General features: G+C 40.7%; 1 protein-coding gene and 1 non-coding gene across 2 annotated transcripts; one reads left to right on the top strand and one right to left on the bottom strand.

Moving 5' to 3' along the window:
• On the bottom strand, positions 1-107 carry LOC117414822 (U6 spliceosomal RNA). The gene has a single exon (XR_004546300.1). It is a non-coding gene; the product is annotated as a U6 spliceosomal RNA (small nuclear RNA).
• A 17,195-nt stretch (positions 108-17,302) lies between these two features.
• Positions 17,303-25,077, top strand: LOC117400935 (zinc finger protein 501-like). The gene is made up of 2 exons (XM_034001299.3): positions 17,303-17,598; positions 20,486-25,077. Exon 2 carries the CDS (start codon positions 20,730-20,732, stop codon positions 21,930-21,932), a length of 1,203 nt encoding a protein of 400 aa, XP_033857190.2. The 5' UTR covers positions 17,303-17,598; positions 20,486-20,729; the 3' UTR covers positions 21,933-25,077.
• Positions 25,078-25,633: the final 556 nt, after the last annotated feature.

Raw genomic sequence — 25,633 nt, 5'->3', positions numbered from 1 at the left:
AAAAATATGGAACGCTTCACGAATTTGCGTGTCATCCTTGCGCAGGGGCCATGCTAATCTTCTCTGTATCGTTCCAATTTTAGTATATGTGCTGCCGAAGCGAGCACGATTATACTCTGCGATCAACAGTGTTATACATGTTCAAGTACTGTGATTGCCTAAGGAAGTGGTGGAGGAATTTTGTTTTATTAAAAAAGCAAAAGGAAGGTAGGAGGCCAGATTTGTTCTGAATGTGTCATATTTTTAAATAGATAAATACAAAAAAATACATCTTCTTTAATTTTTAAGTTTGCTTAAAATGTGCCTACATTTTATTTTTCTTAAAAGAACAAAAATGGCCCCTTGTACACAGATGGCTGCTGGGAGTTATGCTGATTTTGAACAATGAGATGATGTTCCACCAATGACCAAAGGTGGCACTAGAGAGTCGCAATGCTGAAAACAGGACCATGAAGTGCCAGCTTTCCTAATACTGTGTCGTATCACTAAGTACACCAGACATGCCCTTGCATTGCAAGCAGCAGCAGGTCCTTCTGTTTTTATCTGTAGATCACCTGTTCCAGTACTTATCAAACAGGGCAATGAGCTTTACTTTATCAGGAGGGCTGAATTTCTGGCTCGCAGCTCGTCTTCAATATGTAAACCTATCAACTGTTGCATGCTAACCCACTCTTCACTTCTGAACACAATATTAACCCACAGCAAAGAGCAGAGTCTCAGCCTGAGACCCCAGGAAACTGTTAGCTTTCCTACGGGCACAACACACTTCCTGAGAATGACTGACTTGCATTTTAAAAGTTGATGAGAACCTTCCACCAATGACCGCCAGGTGGCACTACATAGTTGCAGTATGTTTTTAGCAGAAAGAGAGTGATAGTCAAGGGAGACTGAGGTGGAGAGGTTAGAGAAGGGAGAGGAAGCAAAAGGAAAGTAGGAGTTCAGATTTAGAGTGGTTGAGTTTGAGGTGGCGTGAACACGTCCAAGCTGAGGTAGCTGACGAGCACAGTGGAGCATGGTGTTAACTTTCACTGCTCTGCCGATGACACACAGCTGTACATCTCTGTAAAACCTGATGATACCCTGGCTGTATCAGCCTTAGTTGAATGCTTTACTGAAGAGCTGGAGATTCCAACATTTTGTACAGTTAAAATCTAATAAGATAGGGGTTCTTTTATTAGGTTCTCAGCAGCAACTAGAAGCAGCAAAATCTCTAAAAATAGATCTGGGCAATTTGATCAAACATAAAAAAGAAGTGAAAAATCTAGGGGTCTTATTTGACTCTCATTTATCTTTTGATGTCACCAAAGTGTCATTTTACCATTTGCAAAACACTGCTAAAATTAGGTAATTTCTCGCTTTGTCTGATGCTGAGAAACAAAATCATGTTTTTGTGTCTTCCTGACTTGACTATTGCAATGCTCTATTCGCTGGGCTTCTGGGTCATGCCATAAATTGCCTGCAGCTTATACAGAATGCAGCTGCTAGTCTTTTCAGCAGAATGGAAAAAAAAGAGACTGAGTTGATTTTAAAATTGCACCTCTGACTTATAAAGCACTTAAAGGTATGGCACCAGATTATATAACAAAGCTTCTAGCCACATATATACCTTCTTGTGATTGAAGATCAGCTGATGCAGGCCTTTTGTGCCTCCCACAAGTGTACACAAAAAGGGAGGGGAGAGAGAGCTTTTAGTCACTATACTCCCAGATTGAGGAATACACTGCCACCTCATATCGGAGTGCTACATCAGTTGATGACGTTGAGTCAAAATTGAAAACTTACTTTTTTAGATGTTAAACATTCCTAAACGTTGGGAAATTGACTCTTTTGAGCAATATATTGTGATGAGCCGTCACTATCATTATGAATAATTTTCTTTTCCTTAGGAATTGGACAATTTTATACACAAAAGCTGATCGTCTTGGGCTTCTGCGCCTTACACAACTGTGCCAGCTGTCCAAAGAGGCTGGCATTGGTCCCAATGTTGCATGACCCCTGGATGAAATCTTGTCTCGTAATGCACTGCAGCCCATATATTCTGTATGATCCAGGCGATTGGCGAGGCCATGGCCCAAGTGGATCAACCCACAGTGGATGGGAGTCGATACAAATGCCTACCTGTGTTCTCAGGCGTGCTCCCGACACCACTGGGTGAAGACAGTTTGCCCAGTCCTACCCAACAGCAGATAAGAAGGCATCTACTATCACCACGGTGATATGAAAGAGGGTCATCTGCCATCATGGAGAGTAACTTGTTGCGGCATCTTTGGAAGTGAATTGACATATCTAAGAGTTGGACCACCCCGTATCATCCACAGGGAAATAGAACAACTAAGATTCAATAGAACCCTGATATACAGGCTCTGTACCTTGAAGCCAGCCTAGAAGCTGAACTGGAAGGAGTATGTGGAACCAATGACCAACGCATACAACTGCACCAGGCATGAGTCAACAGGGTTTTCTTCATTCCTAGGCTACCAGTGGATCTGGCATTGGGTCTATCCCACATGGAAGGCGAGTCAAAGATTTGGAGCAATACTTGTGGTAAAACTGATACATGCTTTTATTTCATCGAGAATTGACTACTGTTATGCCTTGTTTGCGGGTGTTTCCACTAATGTTCTTAATAGGTTGCAATGCATTCAAAATTCTGCTGCTCGAGTTTTACCAAAAAAAACGAAAGCATGACCATGAAACAGCAGTTTTAGCATCTCTCCACTGGTTACCAGTTAAATATAGAATTGACTTTATCTTTCTGCTGACCTTCAAGGCCTTGAATAGCCTAGGTCCATCTTGCATCAAGGATCTGCTTTGCTGCTACATTCCCCAACGCAACTTGCGGTCAGCTAAAAATGATCTCCTTTCCGTGCCAAGAACAAGATTACGAACTATGGGAGATCGTGCCTTTTGCTCTTTGGCCCCTCATCTCTAGAACTCCCTTCTAAGGTCTATCAGGGACTCAGAGTCTGTGTCTGTTTAAATTGCGCCTCAAGACTCATTTATATATACACTGAACAAAAATATAAACGCAACATGCAACAATTTCAAAGATTTTACTGATTTACAGTTCATATAAGGAAATCAGTCAATTGAAATAAATTCATTAGGCCCTAATCTATGGATTTCACATGACTGGGAATACAGATATGCATCTGTTGGTCACAGATACTTTAAAAAAAAAATAGGTAGGGGTATGGATCAGAAAACCAGTCAGTATCTGGTGTGACCATGTGGCAATGTGCCCCGCCCCTGTGTGCATTTGTGTGTTATGTGTTGTATGTCGCGTGTGTTAATGTTGGTGTATAGTCATTGGTACACGGGATATAAATGGGTGTGTGCAACACGAGTATTTAAATTGTATAATTATATTTAGGCACGGGATTTCACGTGCATTTAAAGTATAGTATGTGAGCACGGGGTTGCACATAATTAATTCACGTGCTGGGATTCAAGTGAATAATTAATTAGTAATTGAATCCCAGCACAACAGTATATATAGATGCACATTTCTTTCACTCGGGGTTGTGTGTTCAGGGCGAAGGAACGGGAGAGAGTGAGGAGATAATCAATAGTGAAGCAATTGCTATGTGGTACGTGTTTGTTTAGTGTTCGTCCCTGTGTGTCAGTGTCTGTTTGTTTTGTTTGTCTATTTATTTTGGCGTAAGTGCTGTGTCCTGTTTTGTGTTTAAACCCTTTTTATTTTGCAATAAACCTTCTGAATGCTACCATTGCATTTCAGTTTCACTCACCACTACTGTCTGTCTGTGTTACTTCCTGTTTCTGGTCTGACGTCACCCACTGTAGCCGTCTTTGTGACAGACCACCATTTGCCTCATGCAGCGCGACACATCTCCTTCGCATAGAGTTGATCAGGCTGTTGATTGTGGCCTGTGGAATGTCCCACTCCTCTTCAATGGCTGTGCGAAGTTGGTGGATATTGGCGGGAACTGGAACGCTGTCGTACACGTCGATCCAGAGCATCCCAAACATGCTCAATGGGTGACATGTCTGGTGAGTATGCAGGCCATGGAAGAACTGGGACATTTTCAGCTTCCAGGAATTGTGTACAGATCCTTGCGACATGGGGCCGTGCATTATCATGCTGAAACATGAGGTGATGGCGGCGGATGAATGGCACGACAATGGGCCTCAGGATCTCGTCACGGTATCTGTGTGCATTCAAATTGCCATTGATAAAATGCAATTGTTTGTTTTTTTTAACAATTTTGTTTATTGGAAAAAATATTGGTTTACAGAGACACAAGCAGAAGTACATGTGAACAACACAGCTCGTACCTGTGACTACTCAAGTAATTCTCAAATACATATTCATTTTCCTTTTTTTTCGTTTTAAACACAGACTGCAAAAAACAAGAACAAGATCAGAGCACAAACCAGGAGAGAAAATAATAAAAAAAAAAAAGAAAAAAGAAATAAACAGAGAAAAGGATAGAGAGAGAAGGAAGAGAGAGAGAGGCATGCTTTCCAACCACAGCACTTCAGGTTACAATACCTTGCATAGCTATGAGCCTGGAGTCAGCTTAAGCTGATCAACATATAGTAGAAAAGGCTGCCAAGCCTGGAAGAACTTCTCCCTGGAACCCCTAAGAGTGTATTTCAGTTTTTCTAATTTTAAATAATATAGAAGATCCTTAATCCAGTGTGCATGAGAGGGCGGGGCAACCTGCCTCCAAGATAGTAAAATCAGGCATCTTGCCAACAAGGTGGCAAAGGCTAGGGTGTCAGCTTGTAGTTTCGTTAAGAGGCTGTCACTGGGCACAACTCCAAAAAGAGCTGTTATTGGGGAAGGCACACATGGTATTTCCAAAATTGTGGAAAGCGTCTCAAAAATAGAAGACCAAAATGGAACCAATCTGTCACAGGCCCACAACAGATGTATCAGAGAAGCAGGTTCTCGATTGCACTGGTCACAGATGGGGTCCATGTCCGGGTAAATTTTAGCTAATTTGGTTTTTGACAGATGTAACCGGTGTACAATTTTGAATTGTATTAGCCCATGATGGGCACAGATTGATGAGGAATGTATTGTCCCCAGGACGGACTCCCACACTTCATCTGGAAGCTCAAGATCCAGATCCTGTTCCCATGCGTTTTTTATTGATGATAGAGACGGGCAATGCAAGGAGAGGATAGTGCCATAAATTTTTGACATGATTCTACTACGGGATTGTGATTAAATATAGAATCAATATGGGATTCAGGTGGAAGGTGAGGAAAAGTGGAGGTCTTATTTTGCGCGAAGTCACGGATTTGAAGGTAGCGGAAAAAATGTGTTTGTGGTTGTGACAGGTTGACCAAGGTAAGGAGACTCAGAGTCAGGATATGCAGGGAAAATAAAAGACTTTTAATTAAACAAAATACACAAAACAAAAGGCACAATGGCCAACCAAAAAGACAAACACAAAAACAGGCTCTAAACAAACTATACCAAAAATAACCACTCACTCTCTCATACAGGTCTTCTCACTCTCACAAACACTCACCAACTAACATACCCAACCACTCCCGTTTATACAGGTGCCTCATTAGCCCAGGCACATTCCACACATTCCTCACACAATCTCACTGAACCACACCCCAAACTCACTCTAAACAATACAAAAAACACAAAACCACCACAAAATAGGCTGCACCCCATCACAGTGGTAAATTACATTTTTGCCGGAGTTGTTCAAATGAAGCAAAGCTGCCTTCAATGTAAAGGTCCTTAAGACAGCAAATCCCATTGCGATGCCAAATATTAAAGGCCTTATCTACAAGTGAGGGAGGAAATCAGTGATTGGCTTTAGTTGGAGTAAATGTTGAGAGTGATGACAGACCAAAGCGCCTTCGGAATTGAATCCAGGTTCGGAGACAGTGAATAACAAGTGGGTTAGTGCTATACTGAGATGGAGAAAATGGGATAGAAGAACACAATAGTGCAGACACTGAGGATGCTTTACACGAGGCTTCTTCTAGATATAACCATATTTGAGAGAGTACTGTTTGTTCTTACAGAGGCCAGGGGGGAGGAATATAGCAGTTTAATCCATGAAATAAAATTTGGACCAAAGCCAAATCTGTGGAGTGTAGCAAACAGGTAGTCCCACTCAACACGGTCAAATGCCTTCTCAGCATTGAGAGAGACTAAGACTGCCGGGAGTGGAGAAGGAGAATATGTGTAAATAACATTGAAAAGTCTCTGAATGTTAAAAAATGAGTGTCTTCCTTTTATAAACCCTGTCTGATCAGATGATATTACAGAGGGGAGAACAGTCTCGAGGCGACGGGCAAGAGCCTTGGCAAGGATCTTGACATCCACATTTAGGAGGGAGATAGGACGGTATGAGCCACAGTCCAGAGGGTCCTTGTTCTTTTTTAACAGTAGTGTAATACATGCTTCACGTAGTGTCGGAGGCAAAATTGCACGACAGGGAGTTTGAGAACATAGAGTTCAGAAGTGGAGACAGTTTGGTGCTAAATCTTTTAAAAAACTCTATGGGGAAACCATCTGGGCCGGGCGATTTGCCACTCTGCAGAGAACTGCTAGAGTTATTTCTTCCAATGTTAGAGGTTCCTCTAAACCAGCCTTGGAAACTGGATCTACCGTGGGAATACTGAGATTTTCAAAGAAGGAATCTATTAGAGGGGAGTCGGCAGGTGACTCTGATGTGTATAGCGAGGAATAGAATGATTCAAACTGGTCATTTATCTCCACCTGATCTACAGTGGGGATTCCTGTTATGGTATTAATTTGCGTAATAAGGTGAGAGGCTGCTGATTGGCGAAGTTGGTGTGCTAGTAGTTTACTGGCTTTATCTCCATATTCATACACTGCATGTCGGGATTTAACCAAAAGCTGTTCAGCCTGCCTCGAAGAGAGAAGATCAAATTCACTTTGAAGCATTAATCGCTGTTTATAAAGAGCAGGAGTGGCGGAGCTGGCATATTGCTGGTCTGTTTGTAAAATTTGGTCAGTTAGCTCAGCAATTCTCTTATTGTGGCGTTTATTAGATTGAGCAGAGTAAGATATAATTTGGCCCCTCAGATAGGCTTTCAGTGTTTCCCATAGGGTGGATGGGGAGACGTTTGGGGTGGCATTAGTTTCAAGGAAAAAATCTATTTCCGAGGATATGAACTGAACAAACTCTTGGTCTGAGAGCAACAGGGTGTTAAAGCGCCAAGATCGCAGTGAAATTGGCTTATTGGGAAAAAAGAGCTCCAGGACTAGGGGTGCATGATCAGATATCACGATGCTCTGATAAGAGCATGAACAAACAGAAGGAAGCAGTCTGCTATCTAGAAAAAAATAGTCAATACGTGAGTATGACTGATGTACAGGCGAAAAGAATGAATACTGCCTACCAGTAGGGAACAAGAAGCGCCAAACATCTGAAACTTTGTACGTATCAAGGAAGTTACGAATTACTTGAACTGATTTTGAGGGGGGGGGGGGGTTCGCCTTGAGTGCAATTAAAGTCGCCCCCGAGAATTAAGTGATGGGAATGCATGTCAGGGAGAGAGGATAGGAAATTCTTAAAAAATTGACTGTCATCGAAGTTGGGCGCATAGACATTAGCCAGGATTAAAGGTGCATCAAAGAGCTTGCCCTTGACTACTACAAAGCGGCCTCTCGGGTCTGCCATCACCTCAGAAACGATTAGAGGGATAGATTTATGTATCAAAATTGCTGCACCTCTAGCCTTGGCAGTGAAAGTGGAATGAAAAAGCTGCCCTACCAACCCCCTGCGCATCCGAAAATGATCTGAGGGTCTAAGATGAGACTCCTGGAGAAATACAATACCCACATTAAGTTTCTGGAGGTGGGCCATTACTCTCTTGCGCTTCACAGGATGATTGAGCCCTTTAACATTCCAACTAATGAAATTGATAGGAGAACCATTGGTGTTTAAAGTCTTAGTGGCAGCCATAAATTGTACACTGTAATTATCAGTGGCGAAATATTAATTAACCTCCCATGTAGAGTCCCATATTCAGAATGCCTCTGCACTACAGCAGCTGGCAAGCATTCTGAAAAGAGAAGAGACAGAAAAGAGGAAAAAGAAAACAGAGATAAGTAGAAAGACACAAAGAACAGAACCCTAACCCCCCACCCCCCAATACCACCTAAAACAAGGTGGCAGCTTACCCACATTGTAAGAGTACTAGGTTAACCTAAGATACACTTAGTCTTCTGTGGACAATCTAGTAGGAGAACCCTAGCTGAACTATATCTATGAACAAATGCAATCCTTATTAGTAATGAATCCATAAGAATGTATTGCCATCCCTTCAAACATTAATAAAACAAGTAAATAAATTGCAATGTATGAAACCCACTCAATTTTGCATGTTAAAAATAAAAAAATAAAAAATAATAAATAATAATTTGCAATGTATGAAACCCACTCAATTTTGCATGTTAAATAATAATAATAATAATAATAATAACTTGCAATGTATGAAACCCACTCAATTTTGCATGTTAAAAAAAAAAAAAAAAAAAAACGCACCTTGTCTATCACATACGTACTATAGAGCAATCATGAATGTGAATGAATGAGCCTCACCATCTATAACACGATTTGCAAACATGTTATTATATGTAAATACGTATTCAATTTTGACAGATAGGTTAAGGAATATGTGAACAATGCCCAGCAAAGTGGACCAGGCACCGCAAAATAACCCGAGCTGCAAGCACTGTTCTCAAGACCACGCCAGTCTCTCAGCACGTGATGCAGCTCTGGCTAAGTAAGCAAGTGCTACTGGGAACTGTAGTCTGTTCCTTCGCCTCTATCTATATAGCAATTCACAACATAGTACGTGAATAATATACAAACATTTTAAGGTGTAGTAATCAGAGGGGAGGGGGGTGGAACAGAAACCCCAGAGAATAAACCGGTGATTTATTATTATTATTATCTTTCCTTATCTCCCACTCCCTCAAAAGCATAAAACGTCTGCTTTAAATCAAACACACATCCACCGATAATTCACAGTACCTTATTGCGAACTTTCGGCCCCATTAAATAACAACATTTAGCTATTTATTAAGCCTTGGCTGGATCACGTTCGAGAAAAAGTTCTCCGCGGCTTGCGGCGTGAGGAATACCTGGTCTGTTCCATTGAAAGATACACGCAGTCGGGCAGGGTAGAGCAGGCCATACCGAACCCCGGCGGCCCTCAGTTGATTTTTCATGGTGTTGTATGAGGCTCTCCGTTTCATGATGTCCACGCTGAAATCTGGAAAGATGTGAACTCTGCTCCCATGAAAGATGAGTTTGTCTTGCTGCCTTTGCCAGACGGAGTATCCGCTCCTTTACCTGGAACCTGTGGACTTTTAAAATCATGGCTCTCGGACGCTCATCCGCCCCGGGCTTCGCTCCAGCTGCGTGGTGGGCCCTTTCCAAAGAGGGCGGGGATTCCAGGCCCAGCGGGCCAAGGACCTCGAAGAAGAAATTGGACATGAACTCGGTTGGATTGCCCTTTTCCACGCCCTCTGGGATCCCGACGACACGAAGGTTGTCACGTCTTGAACGATTTTCCAGATCATCAATTTTCGCTTGCATTTTCTCATTCATAGCCAGTAGATTTGCGTAGTTTGTTTCCATGGCGTTAAGACGGGTGTCTATGTTTGTAACTGCTGCCTCAACCTCGTCTACTCTCTCGCAGTAGGATGACAATGCAGATTGCAATGGAGCAATGTCCGATTTAATTTCAGCTCGCAATATCGCAATCTTCCCTCTGAAAACTAGTCGAATGCTCTCCAATGTTACAGGATTCGCATCACACTGGTCAGGGCGTGGGGAGGCACTATCCCTATCATCAGACTCACCTTCTGTGACTGGCTTCTTACTCGGAGGCCTCGGCATCATGCGTAAAAAAAAAGAAAAAAAAAACTATGAAAACGATAAAGCAAACAAACAAATATGTCAAAACTATCAAATAAAATATAAACTGATCTATATTGATTTGGACTGGAAATTAGTTTTCAGCTAAATATGGAGGATTGCAAGAGATTATTCTATAATAGTAAGGAGCTCCCTTTTCATTCTTCTATTCCATCAGACGCCACCTAGAGGCCTGACAAAATGCAATTGTGTTCGTTGTCCGTAGCTTATGCCTGCCCATACCATAACCCCACCGCCACCATGGGGCACTCTGTTCACAACGTTGACATCAGCAAAGCGCTCGCCCACACGAAGCCATACACGCTGTCTGCCATCTGCCCGGTACAGTTGAAACCGGGATTCATCCGTGAAGAGCACACTTCTCCAGTGTGCCAGTGGCCATCGAAGGTGAGCATTTGCCCACTGAAGTCGGTTACGAGGCTGAACTGCACAGGTCAAGACCCTGGTGAGGACGACGAGCACGCAGATGAGCTTCCCTGAGACGGTTTCTGACAGTTTGTGCAGAAATTCTTTGGTTGTGCAAACCCACAGTTTCATCAGCTTTCGGAGTGGCTGGTCTCGGACGATCCTGCAGGTGAAGAAGCCGGATGAGGAGGTCCTGGGCTGGCGTGGTTACACGTGGTCTGCGGTTGTGAGGCCGGTTTGACGCATTGCCAAATTCTCTAAAACGATGTTGGAGGCAGCTTATGGTAGAGAAATGAACATTCAATTCTCTGGCAACAGCTCTGGTGGACATTGCAGCAGTCAGCATGCCAATTGCACGCTCCCTCAAAACTTGAGACATCTGTGGCATTGTGTTGTGTGACAAAACTGCACATTTTTTAGTGGCCTTTTATTGTCCCCAGCACAAGGTGCACCTGTGTAATGATCATGCTGTTTAATCAGCTTCTTGATATGCTACACCTGTCAGGTGGATGGATTATCTTGGCAAAGGAGAAATGCTCACTAACAGGGATGTAAACAAATGTGTGCACAAAATTTGAGAGAAATAAGCTTTTTGTGCGTATGGAAAATTTCTGGGATCTTTTACATGGGACCAACAATTTAAATGTTGCGTTTATATTTTTGTTCAGTGTATATATATTGGGTTACTGCACTGCATAGTTTCTATTTTATGTATGTTTATGTATTTTAACTACTTCAACACCATGACGTTCACACGTAAGTCAGATGAAAACCCACTTACAGTACCATGCCGTACCTGCATACGTGAAGTTTCCCATTCTATTCTGTGATCGGTTTCTCAGTCTAGCATTTCAGGTTTCATTCTCTAAGGCAGTGCCAGTACTGTGGCATGTGCAATGAAAGTCGGGGGAGGGTCAGGTGACATTTGTATCCAATTGTGTGTCATGTAGCGATTCCAATCTAGCTGTGGTCATTTAGAAGGCGGAGATATATTGCAGGAAGCCATTCATCTTTTACAAGTACAGTGCGTATAGAAAGTCTGCACCCCCTTTTAAAATTCTCACCTTTTGTTGCCTTATAGCCTGGAATTAAAATGCATTAAAATATATATTTTTTTCATTTATCTACGCATCCTACCCCACAACTTCCAAATGAAAAAAATATTCTAGAAATTTGTAGAAAATTAATTAAAAATAAAAACTGAAATAGCTTGGTTGGATAAGTGTACACCCCCCTTGTAATAGCAATCCTAAATTGTCTCAGGTGTAACCAATCGCCTTCAAAATCACACACCAAGTTAAGTGGCCTCCACCTGTGTAACCCTCTGCAGTCCATTTATTATGTGCGTGTCAGGCGCGTCAGGTCCAATTTATTTTCACACAATTTTAGCATCTCCAGCCCCACCCCACCCTTTCGTTCGCTATAGCTTTCACATATGCTAAGAATAATAATAATAATAGTCGTACATACCGATCAATCATCTCCTGATCACTCGTTTTATCACCAAACGCCTCAATAATGCGATCCAAGTTTATTATTTTATTACTATAACATCTCAAAAAAGCTCTGCAAATGTCTGTGATATTCTCTGAGCGCTGATGCAGCAGCAGCCAGCTTGTTTCCTTATGGCCGCCATTATCTGATGCCAGGGGCAAGTATGACTATTCATGAGATACGCCCTTTTTTTTCGGCTTGTCTCGGCTCCTGTCGCTCCCACTCGGCCACTGAATGGTTTTCTAGGCTTTTTCCAGAGAAAAAAAGGACTAGAAACCCGTTTTTGCGTCTTTTTGATGATGTTGGACAGGGTCCGACATTGGACCGGATAGGAATAATTGCAATGTCGGACCAGGTCCGACATAGGACCGCAAAGGGTTAAGGGGGAAAAAAGACTATATATTAAATACAAAACTGAAAGATCATAATTGGATAAGTCTCCACCCCCCTGAGTTAACACTTGGTGGAAGCACCTTTGGCAGCAATTACAGCTGTGAGTCTGTTGGGATAGCTCTCATAACTTGCACATCTAGATTTGGCAATATTTGACCATTCTTCTTTACAAAACTGTTAAAGCTCTGTCAAGTTCCTTGGGGAGTGTTGATGGACAGCAATCTTCAAGTAATGCCACAAATTAGATTGGGGCTCTGACTTGGCCACTCAAGGACATTTACCTTCTTGTTCCTTAGCCACTCCAGTGTAGATTTGGCTGTGTGCTTTGGGTTGTTGTCATGCTGAAATGTGAACTTCCATCCCAGTTTCAGCTTTCTTGCAGAGGGCAGCAGGTTTTCCTCAAGGACTTCACTGCACTTTGCTCCATTCATTTTTCCCTTCTATCCTGACAAGTGCCTGCCGATGAGAAACATCCCCATAACATGATGCTGCCACCACCATGCTTCACAGTAGGGATGGTGTTCTTTGGGTGATGCGCTGTGTTTGTTTAAGGTGGTCTTTCTTGAGTAAAATACAGGCCATATTTGTGGAGTGCTTGGGATATTGTTGTCACATGCACACTTTGACCAGTCTTGGCCATAAAAGGCTGTAGCTCTTGAAAAGTTGCCATTGAATTCTTGGTAACCTCTCTGATCAATCTCCTTCTTGCTTGGTCATCCAGTCTGGAGGGACGGCCTGATCTAGGCAGGGTCTTGGTGGTGCTATACACCTTCCACTTCTTAATAATCATCTTAACTGTGCTCCAAGGGATATTCAAGGCCTTTGATATTTTTTTTTATACCCATCCCCTGATCTGTGCCTTTCAACAACTTTGTCCCAGAGTTCTTTTGAAAGCTCCTTGGCGCTCATGGTTGAGTCTTTGCTTTGAAATGCACTACCCAGCACAGGGAACCTACAGGAACTGCTGAATTTATCCTGCAATCATGTGAATCACTACAATTTAACACCGGTGGAGGCCGCTTAACTTGGTGTGTGATTTTGAAGGCGATTGGTTACACCTGAGCTAATTTAGGATTGCTTTTACAAGGGGGGTGGACACTTATCTAACAAAGCTATTTCAGTTTTTCTTTTTTATAATTTTCTACAAATTTCTAGAATATTTTTTTCACTTGGAAGTTGTGGGGTAGGATGTGTAGATCAATGAAAAAAAAAATATTTGAATGCATTTTAATTTCAGGCTATAAGGCAACAAAAGGTGAACATTTTGAAAGGGGGTGTAGACTTTCTATAGGCACTGTATATTGGGTTATTTCACTGCATAGTTTCTATTATTTTATGTATGTTTATATATTTTTAACCACTTCAACACCATGACGTACGCACGTACGTCAAATGAAAACCCACTTACAGTACCATGCCGTACCTGCGTACCTCAAGTTTCACATTCTATTCTGTGATCGGTTTAGCTTCATGGCTCCGACTCTTTGGAACGCTCTCCCAGCTTTGGTGCGTGATGCTCCCACCGTCGCTCGCTTTAAATCAACTCTCAAGCCCCACCTGTTCTCTCTTGCTTTCCATGCTCTTTAAGCCTGATATCTGCTGTTACTTGCTGTGTTGCTGTTACTATTTCATGTATTATGCTACTATCATGTATTATGCACTGTTTTTTTTCTGTATGGCATGTATTATTCATTGTTTCTGTATTTTAAAGTATTATAGATTTTCTTGTTACTGCATCTTGTAAAGCGCTTTTTGATGGTGGTCCACTATGAAAAGCGCTATATTAAATAAATTGATTGATTGATATTTTTGCATTACAACACATATGTCATGTGGAATCAATTCAAGGAAGTGACTGGTGATTCAAACAGAAGCGTTATGTTAAATACCCTTACTCTTTTCCAGTAAGTATTGAACCACCCTGTTAACACACACCTTCAGCACACCTTCTGTTCAGGGGGGGATTCTGCCCAAAACTTCTAGAATGTTCGAACACATCACAATTATACATTTATGAACTTAAGATAACCTAATGCACTCATTCTGTAGCTGAAAAAGCTAGTTTAAACTGGTTTGTTTTTTGCAGTAATCAGTTTTTACACTTATGCTGCAGACATAGGCTTGCATTGACTTTGGCTGTCTGCCCAGACATCAGGGTTCGGGAAGCTGCATATGTCTAGCTTTTGCAGAGAGGAAAAGGGAAGCTGCAAAGTCTTTACTTCTCATGTTACATCTGTTGCTAGCTTTATCAAAATATGAAAATACAAAACTTTTTCAACTTTTTTCAAAGACCCACATTCATCAGCAGCTTGTAAGGCACAAGTCTCACCCCTCAGAGAGTCAGTTGAGGTAAGTTGTTTTACTTCTTGAATGTATTTTTCACACAAAATTTACCCTGTGATGGACTGAAGGGGGAGATGGTAAAAAAGTGCTGTAATTACTGTGAACTGTGTGTGCAAACAGACTTGTGTTTTACAGACTGAAAGAAGAAGCCTGTTGGACAGTAAAGGACAGGACCATACTTCTTAAGGGTGTCTTTTCATTATGAGAGCACCAGAACCAGCACCAGCCTTCACCATGCTTTCTCACATCATTGTATACACTTCACGTGTAATTCACCAAAATGTTGGACTCTGTATTTGTTTCTGCACCCCCACACCCATTCACATTGCCCATAAACTATATATTGGGGTCTACCTTAATCGCGATTTCGCGGATATCGTGAAATTGAGGGGTCACCACGAAATTCACCTCTTTTAGGGGCCAATGCATACCAGACAAATACGGAGAGAAAAAAAAATAAACCATTTAAATGAACTGCACAATGCAAGCGACGCAAACTACGTATCTTCCTTCTGTAGATAGGCTTTTTTTTTTTTATTCCTTCGCCGTCCTGTGTGCATTGCACTTAAGCAAAAAACAAAAAAACAAACAAACAAAAAAACGTCCTTAGACAAATAACATACTCCAAAGCGGTTAACGTTCTTGTTTACTTTTCAAATGACCGATGTTTAATCAGCCTATCAGTGCGTCTGTACTAGCTTTTCTGTGACCTTTACTCTGTACAGTAGTGGGTGGGACAAAGTCAGTGCTGCATTCTTTTGATTGTAAGTCGCCCTGGATAAGGGCGTCTGTTAAGAAATAAATAACAATAATAATAATAATTTCAGCTGATGATTGTGTCAAGATATTTCCCAAAGAAACTGTACATGCAGCTGGATTAATAATAATAATAATTATTATAAGTATGTAACTACACACTACGTTACAAAAATATATTTTGTCACTACATACTACTATCATCAGCTTTCTCTTTACGTGCCATCAAGTGATTCATTCTATTCATAAAGCAAGGAAAACTCATTAGTATTAAATATTTAGCATTAAATACAAATAAGTATAAAGACTGGAGTCTTGGACATTCTTGGACCTATTTATATTGGTTATTAAAGCAATCATCACATTTTCACAATAGTATTTCTGTAGATGGAGAAAGTATATTCAAGTTCTTGTAAACAACGATGCTTTTAAAATAATAAAATCAATGATTACTTTTCTAGTTAGGCTACAGTATCACTATCTTTACTTTAAAGACGTTATACCTAAAATTATACTATAAAGCAAACAGTCTGATTTCAGTTATTGTAAATAAGGCATTACAATCAGCTTTCAACAGAGCAACAATTCAATGATTTCAGGTTATGGCAATTTAAGCAACGACTTCATTCACTTGAGCGCTTGAATCAGCCCTGGGTACTCAAAATGTACTAACACAACATTAGTAGCATTTGCAGATTGATTACATTTTAAGTACTGTACAGTTAATGTACATGTTTCATTGTATAACACAGTACTATATCTGTGTCTTCCTGTACATCTTGTTTAAATTGCATGCTATTTTCTATTTCAAGCAAATGCTGCTGTTTATATTGATATTCATTGTCAAAACAATGAGAAATAAGAATAAAAGAAAATCAACGGGGAGAATTGAGTACTGTATATAAAAAGTGTACTTAAAATACATTCATAAAGCCCATACAAAATTATTGTAACTAATTTCAAATATGAAATATAATTCTTTATTAGAATCAATAAAATATTAATTAAAAAAAGATCAACTGTGTGCCAGTTTCCTAATGACAATAATCAATGTTGCACTGACCCGACCTACAGCTTGTTTATATAGCATCTGCCTAAGGTTGTATAATGACTAAACACCAACGTTATATTTTTGTAGGATATGTTTTCAAATGAAATAACCCTCCTCCAAATGACACTGACAGCTTGTAAAGGTATTTCATATAAAGTTAGCATATATAATACACCCTGATAATGATGTGATACAGCCATCTGACATTTCTTTATAATATATAGTACACCCTGATACTGATGTGATACAGCTGTCTGAAATTTATTTTTTATCAGTTTGTATCAGATAGCAACAACATCACAATAAAATTAACTATACTGTTTTATTATTATTCTATAGTTATTTAACAGTATATTGTAATATGGTCCAGGGTGTTGTGTGAGATGCTCAAGATCAGAGTGGCCACTGAGTGGTTGGTAGCTGCTCTGGCCTGTCGTGGAGTGGATGTCAGCTTGTATCGCACTGTACCCTATACGATAATCTATAATAGTTTACAAAGGTCAGTCTGATTGTTGTATGTTATATAAAAAACAGCAGTCTTTAAAAAAAAATCATATGGAATAAAAGACAATCTGCCTTGATTTCAATTTTCCTTCCTGGGCAACTAAGATAGCATCCTGCCTATTTGGAGGGTCATGAGTTTATGTAAACACACAAACTGGACTATCAACAAGGTCAGCATAATTATTTATTTATTTATTTATTTATTTATTTTAAGTACATAGCACTGTGAAACAGTGAACACATTTAGGAAACAGCCATCAAAGGATTATTTATTTGCGTGCAAAACCATTGCAAGACAAACACATAAAACGCAAGCCACCAGTACAGTAAAATATAAACACTATGTACTGCAACTAAGATGGCGGAAATCAATTTGTCGCAAAACTGCTTTTCATGTTGAATGTGTTGACGGGTAGGCGGAGACGGTGCCGTAATCTATGCAAATATAAACTAAATAAAACTGAGATAAACTGTTAACTATAAGATTCCTGAAGTACTTGGTGGTGATTTAGCGACGTCCCAAAATGAAAATGAAACCTTTATCGAGAAGAGAATACCGCGCCGGTACCTGTAGTTCAAGTCCACGAGTGTGAGGCAAGCTAGCATCGTGCAGCAGCCATTTCATTGCCATCTCCCTTTTCTAGAGAACACCTTGTTCGCTTTTGCCTCAGTCTCCCGTACGATCTATACAAAACTCCTGGTTACTTTCTGCATTCGTTAAAACGAAAACGCATCAAAGTAAGTGGCTCTTTCAATGTTCACAAGGTGTTTTAACACGTTTAAACGCTGTATGGCCGAAACGCCTTTCTTTAAAAGGAGATTCTTTTTTTTAAAAGGAACAGGGCAGCCATTTCATAAGATGCAGTCTCTCCTTATAGTTATACCTAAACCATGCACTCTTATCTAGACTCATAATCCCGGCTATTAACACAGTCGGAAACACGGTGTTCATGTTTATTCTAGACTGCATTTTGACATGCACCGAGTTTTAAACAGTTGTTGTGATTAAGGAATCGGAAAAGTATCTCCGGCCGGGAGTAAATACTATTATTACGAAAAAGGGAATGCGGCAATGGCTACCATCTTCCTCCAAAGACAGCTCATACTGTGTACAGTCTGTATCGCACACGCACAATATGTTTCATTTAAGTACTGTAAAAGGAAAATAAACGTTCTAATTCTTGTATTTTATTTTGCTTGTTAGCCGTTGAAGTTTCGCTATTAAACGACGTCTTGTGGTTTACTTTGGAAGAGGTTTGTTGTTTTAACCAAGCGCCAGAAGCAGCCGCACTCTGACTGTACAGCGGAAATGTACTATTCCTCGTTTTATTTGTACCACAAAACAAACCGAAGTGCTTTGCGTGTCTTTAGCACACCACAGTTACTTGTTTGCATTGTGAAAAATCAAAATGCAGTTTTAAGAGTTTGTGAGCACACTTCGCTGTTTGTGCGGCTCGTAGAGAAAACAGGCAGTGGAATCTGTAAAATTAACTCGCAACGAGTATAGGCCATTATAAAATAATACAGTTTTCAGTTTTTTTGCATTTAAAAGGTGTGTGGCAGATAATTGTTATATATATATATATATATATATATATATATATATATATATATATATATATATATATATTAAAATTATTATTATTATTATTATTAAAACTTCTAAGCCTGTGTTGAAAATATCATCTCCAGGGCTGTTTCATGTAAATATTAAAAGACTCAGCATTGCATGTTTCTGTGTTACAGCATGTGCATTCATAACCTCCCGCTGCTGCAGGTAGTAGCACCCCCTTTCAGTTAAGAGTGGCAGAGAGGCTTCAAGGAGGGAGGAATTTGCTTGTGTTCTTGCAAACTACCTTTAGAGCATGCAAACAAACTGGACACCCAACACAGCTCGTCTTCGGATGCAGTATGGCGAATTGAAGGGTGAACTGTAACACAAAAGCAGTGAACAGGCACTCAGGAATCACTATACATTTGACCATGATTGTGGGGCTGAGGGCTTTTGTGCATTGTAAACCAACTGGTCTGTCAAAAGAGATCTTGTCTGATAAAGTAGACTGCGCAGAAGCCACAGCTGGGGCACTGTTAACTTTTGTATATTTAGCTGAACTGAAAGTAGATGAGCTAAGTTTAGTTTTTATGTAGTATTGGATGTAATTATTAGGAAACGTAGACTTGGGAAATGAGGTACATTCAGTGTAAATTGGCCACAAAAAAAACCCAAAAAACAAACAAGTGACATTCATCCCCTATTGCCACAGCGGTATATGACAAATTAGAGCCATCAGAAATACGAAAAAGTAGATCACCACATCCTGCATTCACTGTGTGCACTTGGCAAAATGTAAGTGTGACATACAGGCAGATAAACAAGACGTTCCCATGCTTTCACTAGCTTGGGTGCTAAAGTAAATCCAGATTATGATACTTTTGTATGATGCACTAAAACATTAAAGTGGATGAGACTACTTGTGTTTAACACATGTTTTTGGAAAAGACTGAATAAATATTAAATCTATAACCTCACACTGCACATAATACAGTTTCAATGTTTACACTCTAAACTATTAATCCTAGTTTTTTGGTAAATGTATAACACCACTATTCTAATCTGAATACATTTTCTATACATAAATTATTGTGGTTTTTTTTTTTTTTTGGGGAGTAAATTCACTCTAAATTCAAGTTTAATTATAGAGTACATATTAATTGGGGTTTGGGTACAGGTTTTTATTAAAGAAGCAGTCCATAATCAAATGCAAGTTCTGCTACCCAGGTGTGAAGTCTTAGGAACACTGCATAGAAAAGACCACATTTCAACATAACCCTTACCCTGAGTAACTTGTCAGGTTTTGAAAATGGTGCTCTGTGTGTTCGTAACAACAACAACAACAAACCTTTTATTTCTCATGCATGTATATCACAGTGGGCAGTGACAATAACCTTCACCTGGCTTTGCAAGAACGATTTGAAATAGCATTTCCATTGTAGAGGATATAAACACATAAACTGTTATGTTATGTACTTAAAGGGTATATAAGGACCTTTTTATTTTATTGTGTTACATGTTCCCATGTGTTGCTACAACTGTTTAGATAAGATGTGTGTGTTGTTTTAATTATTTATTTTTTTACTTTTGACCACTTTTTTAAACTTGCCTCAAGATGGCTTCCCATGTACCATCATGGGCCTCCCAGAACTACATTTCCCATCATCCTCCTGCTTACATGTAACAGATGGATTTATGAGTGAGCAGGAGGATGATGGGAAATGTAGTTCTGAGTGGTCAAAATGTAAAAAAAAAAAAAAAAAAAATTAAAACAATGCACACACCTTACATAAAAAGTTGTAGGAACACATGGGAACATGTAACACAATAAAATAAAAAGGTCCTTATGTACCCTTTAATTGTTAAATCGAAATGCACACAAACATGTCCACATAGGGTCTTGCTTGTGTTACATGGTGTACACACAATAGAGTCTTTAAAGGGTTCACAGTTTAGAGAGAACAGCTCTGTGTTGTGGCTGCATTAATGCACACTACACCATATCACACCATTGCCACCTGTAACCCTCTTTCTATCTGCAGGTCCCTAAATTCTTCATTTGGTTTCTTGTAGATACAGAAAAAGAAGTTTTCAATGGAAAGGAAACCTTACTGCGTGGAAGGGTTAAAAAAAAATCTAAATCCTGTAAAATAAGAGCAGCGTCCACTTGTGTTGAAGATTCTCAATGAGCAAGTTTTGTAACAATTGGACAAGCGATTCTCTCGATTACATGCTAAAATCCCACAGCGGATGAAAGTGAAACTGGATGGCTGTATGACTTTAAACACCCAGTAAACACTCTTTAGACACAATCAAAATGAACAGCAGCAGCAGCAGCAGCTACTCCCTCCCCACGATGGTGCCCAACAGCTCGTTGCTGGACAGCATGTCAGTCTCTCACAGCGCAGGGGGGAGCAGCAGCGGGGGTGACGGGAAGGCGCTGCTGATCAGCAAGCCCTTCAAGTGCTCTGAGTGCGGCCGCTCCTTCACCCAGCTGACCGGGCTGGAGCTGCACGAGATGTCACACGCGGCGGAGCGGCCATACCCTTGCGAGCTGTGCGGCAAGACCTTTGCCCAGACCTCGGCGCTCACCAAGCACCAGCGCGTGCACACCGGCGAGAAGCCCTACCGCTGCCCCGTGTGTGGCAAGTGCTTCGCCCTGTCCTCAGGGCTGGTGCTGCACAAAAGGATCCACACAGGTGAGCGGCCCCACACCTGCCCCGTCTGCAGCAAGACCTTCATCTCCTCCTCCCACCTGGCCCTGCACCTGCGCTCCCACACCGGCGAGCGCAAGTACAAGTGCAGCGTGTGCGGCAAGCTCTTCCTGCAGTCCTCCCACCTGGTGCGGCACCGGGCCATCCACACAGGGGAGAAGCCTTTCCGGTGCCCGGAGTGCGGGAAGAGCTTTGGCCGGGCGTCCCACCTCAAGACGCACCGGCGCCTGCACACGGGTGAGAAGCCCTTCCGGTGCACGCAGTGCGACAAGGCCTTCACGCAGAAGGCGGGTCTCATCATGCACCAGCGCCTGCACACGGGCGAGAGGCCCTTCAAGTGCGACAGGTGTGGCAAGACCTTCCGCTCATCCGGCCACCTGCTTTCCCACCAGGTCCTGGAGTCCAGCGAGCGCAACTTCAAGTGCGCCCAGTGCGAGAAGGCCTTCAAGTCGGCCTCCTCCCTCAAGCAGCACCTGAAGACCCACGAGAGCCGTGAGCCGTTCCGCTGCGGGGTGTGCCAGCGCTCCTTCGCGCGCTCCTCCTACCTGCAGCTCCACATGCGCACCCACAGTGGCGAGCGGCCCTACCACTGCATGGTCTGCAACAAGACTTACGCCAAGATGGCCACCTTCGAGCGCCACTGCAAGAGGCATCAGCAGCAGGACCAGGAAGAGGATGAGGATGAGGAGGAGGAGGAGGAGGAGGAGGATGTGAAGCCACCACCACTGCCCTCACCACCCCAGTCTGTCAAGACCAGGGCCAAGACCAGGGCCAGGGCCAAGGGGAAAGGCAAGAAGGGCAAGTGAACACGGCTACATACCCTGACGGCAGCAGGGGCAATATCCTTAATACAAAATCATTGTATACCTGATAGAGAACACCAGACTCATCTTTATTAGAGTTGGGGCCACCACAAGAGAGGAATCACAGCAGGAATGGAGTAGTTTCTCAGATAACGGCAGCTGCTATAGCACAGCTGCAGTGGTATCCAGGGGGACAGAAAGTGTTCAGGTGCACATAACCTTGCAGAGATTGAAATGAAACCGATCTCCCATTCCTTAGCACTTTGAATTTTACATTCCATACATGACTGATCTGAGCTTACAGATGATCTAAAAAGACTCCTTTAAAAATACGTATGTATGTGATTCATTTCAGAATTTTCCCTAGTTTTCAAAGGTTTCAGCACCTTACAGATAGACAACCCTAGGATAACTAACATGTTTTAGTTTCATGTACTGCAAAATAAGTTGTATTTCCTATACTACAGTAATGGTCTGCAGTTTCCTAGACCTCTATAGGTCTGCAGTGTTGAAAGCTGCACTAGGAAGGTTCGTCGTACCCCCCCCCCCCCCCCCCCCCAAAATGTCTATCTCTCCCAACCCAGATTTTACATGCCCCAACATTGTAGTGTAATACAGATAAGGGCTATTGAGAACATGAATGTTTTTAAGGTTAATTTGTTTTAAATATAGCTTAGAGCTAGACAATCTATTTGCAAAATATTTATCAAAATTAATTAACTACACACAGCTCCAATGTCTGTGAAGTGAGAAGGGCTGTGAAGAGACTGATCTTTCCACAGCTTGGAACCAATTCCTATCTTGGAAGTTGGTGATCAGTCCTCACAATAATGGAAGATGCAGTAAATAAATGGTGGTGTTATTCTATATATCCATGAAATGATCAGAGTTAGTAAAGTGACCTTTTTGTGTGATGTGCCTGGTAGTGCATCTAGTTTTTTTGTTATTTTATTGTATGTTTCCTACATTCAGTCTGTTTTAATTTCTTGCAACTTTAAAAAAAAAAAAAACTAAATAACCCAGTTGTGCTGCTAGTTTGTGCAGAACTGCTCTTAAATCAGGTATGATAATAGACCTGAAGATGCTGACACAGACACGCAGGCACACACACACACACAAGAAAAAACAAGTGTCAGACTTTTAAAATATTGTAGGACCAGGATGCACTCTCGCTCGCTCGCTCTCTCTCTCTCTCTCTCTCTCTCTCTCTCTCTCTCTCTCTCTCTCTCTCTCTCTCTCTCTCTATAAAACAAAAAATAGGTTATGTTACCACTTCATATTGGAACTCTTCAAAACTAATAACGTAAAATTGATTGCTTAATGCAATTAATCATCTTAAATGACTAAATGGTATTAAAAGGCTTTTGCTGTGAATGTACTTGAACAACAACAACAAAGTATGAGTAATACACACCGTTTTTTTTAAGTTTATACAATTATTGCTGCACCAGAAACCAACGATGGAGTCTCAAAAAAAAAAACTGCCTTGTATAACCCTAGGGAAGTCTGATCCTGCTGCAGAATCAGAAGCCAATAACCAACTCGCAATTGTGGGATCAATCTATCTATCTATCTATCTATCTATCTATCTTATTGTAAAATTAGCTGTATGAAATGGGTTAGATTTTCTAACAACAGTGCTGAGAACTTCCATAAAACAGCAAGCAACTGTCTGGAAATAATCCTGTTAGGGGTGGATCAATGTTCTGATTGTATACCTTGTACTGTGTATTTATGAATATTGTTACCTCATATGTGAGAAATTCATTTTTTCTGTGTAAAAAACAATGGGCTAAATTCTCAAAGCATTTTACTCCAATTCATCATTAGGACATTTTTTTTTTCAGAAGGGAGAAACGCGCCCAATAAAGTAACCAAACCAGAAATATACTTGTAATACTTGAGTATTAAGTTGTTTCTTACTTGTTTAAGATGTTTAATTGGCGTGTTTCCATTTTAAAAAAGTGCACTGATAATGATTTGGAGTAAATACTGTAGCTTTGAGAATCTAACCAAATGTGACTAGTTTGCAAAGAAGAGTCACCAAATCAACCAATCACAACACTTATCTCAACATGAAACTCAAACTGAAAAAGTGGGAAACAGATACACACTGGAGGTTGGTTTCTGTGATCACCTGTTACCAGAACAACAAGGATAACCCTCATGTGTACTCTTAAATATTACCATGCTGAGTTTATGACTTAAATTTGAAAAGCAATCTGTAGTTTAAACTGTTAATGCTCAAATCTACTGTATGGTAAACCTGGGACGTAATTAATGAATGGTTTTCAGCACTGTTCTGAATTATAAGGGAGGATGCTGAGAGAGTAAAATGACTTAAACAGGTCATAAGCATTTACCTCAATCATGTAAAAATCAAATTCAGCTATATGGAAATAGTTCGTTTCCTCTCCATTCTGTGAACACTAATACATAAGGGGAACCTCCAGAGACGACTGATAAAACATGGATAATGACTCCATGGAGAAACTTTGCTAACTTGTAAAGGATTGTAAATGGCATTTCACCACCAGAGTCCTTGAGAAACAGTACCCAGGGTAGGAGAGTGCATGCTGGGGAAGATCTGGGGAGCTTGTGTACCCACGTGGTGAAAATGTGTCATTGAAATGCCCACTTTGATGATTGTTGTTTTCTTTGTATTATTTTAAGGGGTTTTCAACAACAACAACAACAACAAAAACTGCCAAGTCTCCCACATTGTTTTTTTGTTTTTTTTATCCATTGCTACATTGTAAAATGATAAGCCATTGATCGATCACCTTGTTAGACGATATCAATGCTTGACACAACCTAAATGTCATCTCACTGACCACAGTGTGACTGGAGGTATCACTGGAACATTGAGGGCTTCACAATAAATGTTAATCTATGGGGTCGTTATCGAATAACAATATATAAGAAATAATCATTTTTTACAGTCTCGGTCAGTGAAAACTATACCCCTTTTGCGCAATTAAAAATTGAAACTTTACATTCTATTCAAATAACGTTCAAATATCAATATCATATATTGGTCAATAAAAGAATCGCTACCCTGGAGAAAAACAGATCTCAGATGGAACCAGTAGCACTTGTCAGTTTCAGAAACAAACACATGTATAATAAATGCTATGATAATAAAGGATTTCTGTATTGTGTACATTTTTTAAAGGTATTGCTTACTGTCAGCACTCTCCCCAAATCTCATATCGCTGAAACCAAACATACCTGCATATACTGTACAACTGAAATCCCGCAGGATAGCAGTTACCAACCAGACCAAAACTGGACCCTACGTTACTCAAGAATGTGTTGCCTGTTTTAGCACAGATGGCTTGCTTATTGAACATCTTGGTCTCCCTGACTTGATAAATCAACCCACTCTTCAAGTACATGGTGATATTAATGAGCAAATTGCTTTACGAGCAGTTAACCCAGACTGTAATGTATCTTGAGTAGATAACCATCCCCTATTTGAAAATAGACAAAGGATTTCAATAAGCAAGACCCCCAAAGTGCAATGGCACCCCAAATAATCTACTTACAACCAATGCAGAAAAACTTTTTTTCTTTTTAATACAGTGGCAGATATGGCTTGTCTTCATATTGTGTCTGTTAGTATAAACACAATGTGTTTTTGGATCAATTGACATTATGTTACAAGTTAATGAAATACTTCTTATACGACTGGTTTCACAGAC

This window comes from Acipenser ruthenus, chromosome 10 (genome assembly GCF_902713425.1).
Source record: "Acipenser ruthenus chromosome 10, fAciRut3.2 maternal haplotype, whole genome shotgun sequence".
NCBI classification, from domain to species: domain Eukaryota; kingdom Metazoa; phylum Chordata; class Actinopteri; order Acipenseriformes; family Acipenseridae; genus Acipenser; species Acipenser ruthenus.
Note: the sequence above shows the minus strand (reverse complement) of the source record. Positions and strands in the feature narration are given on the sequence as shown.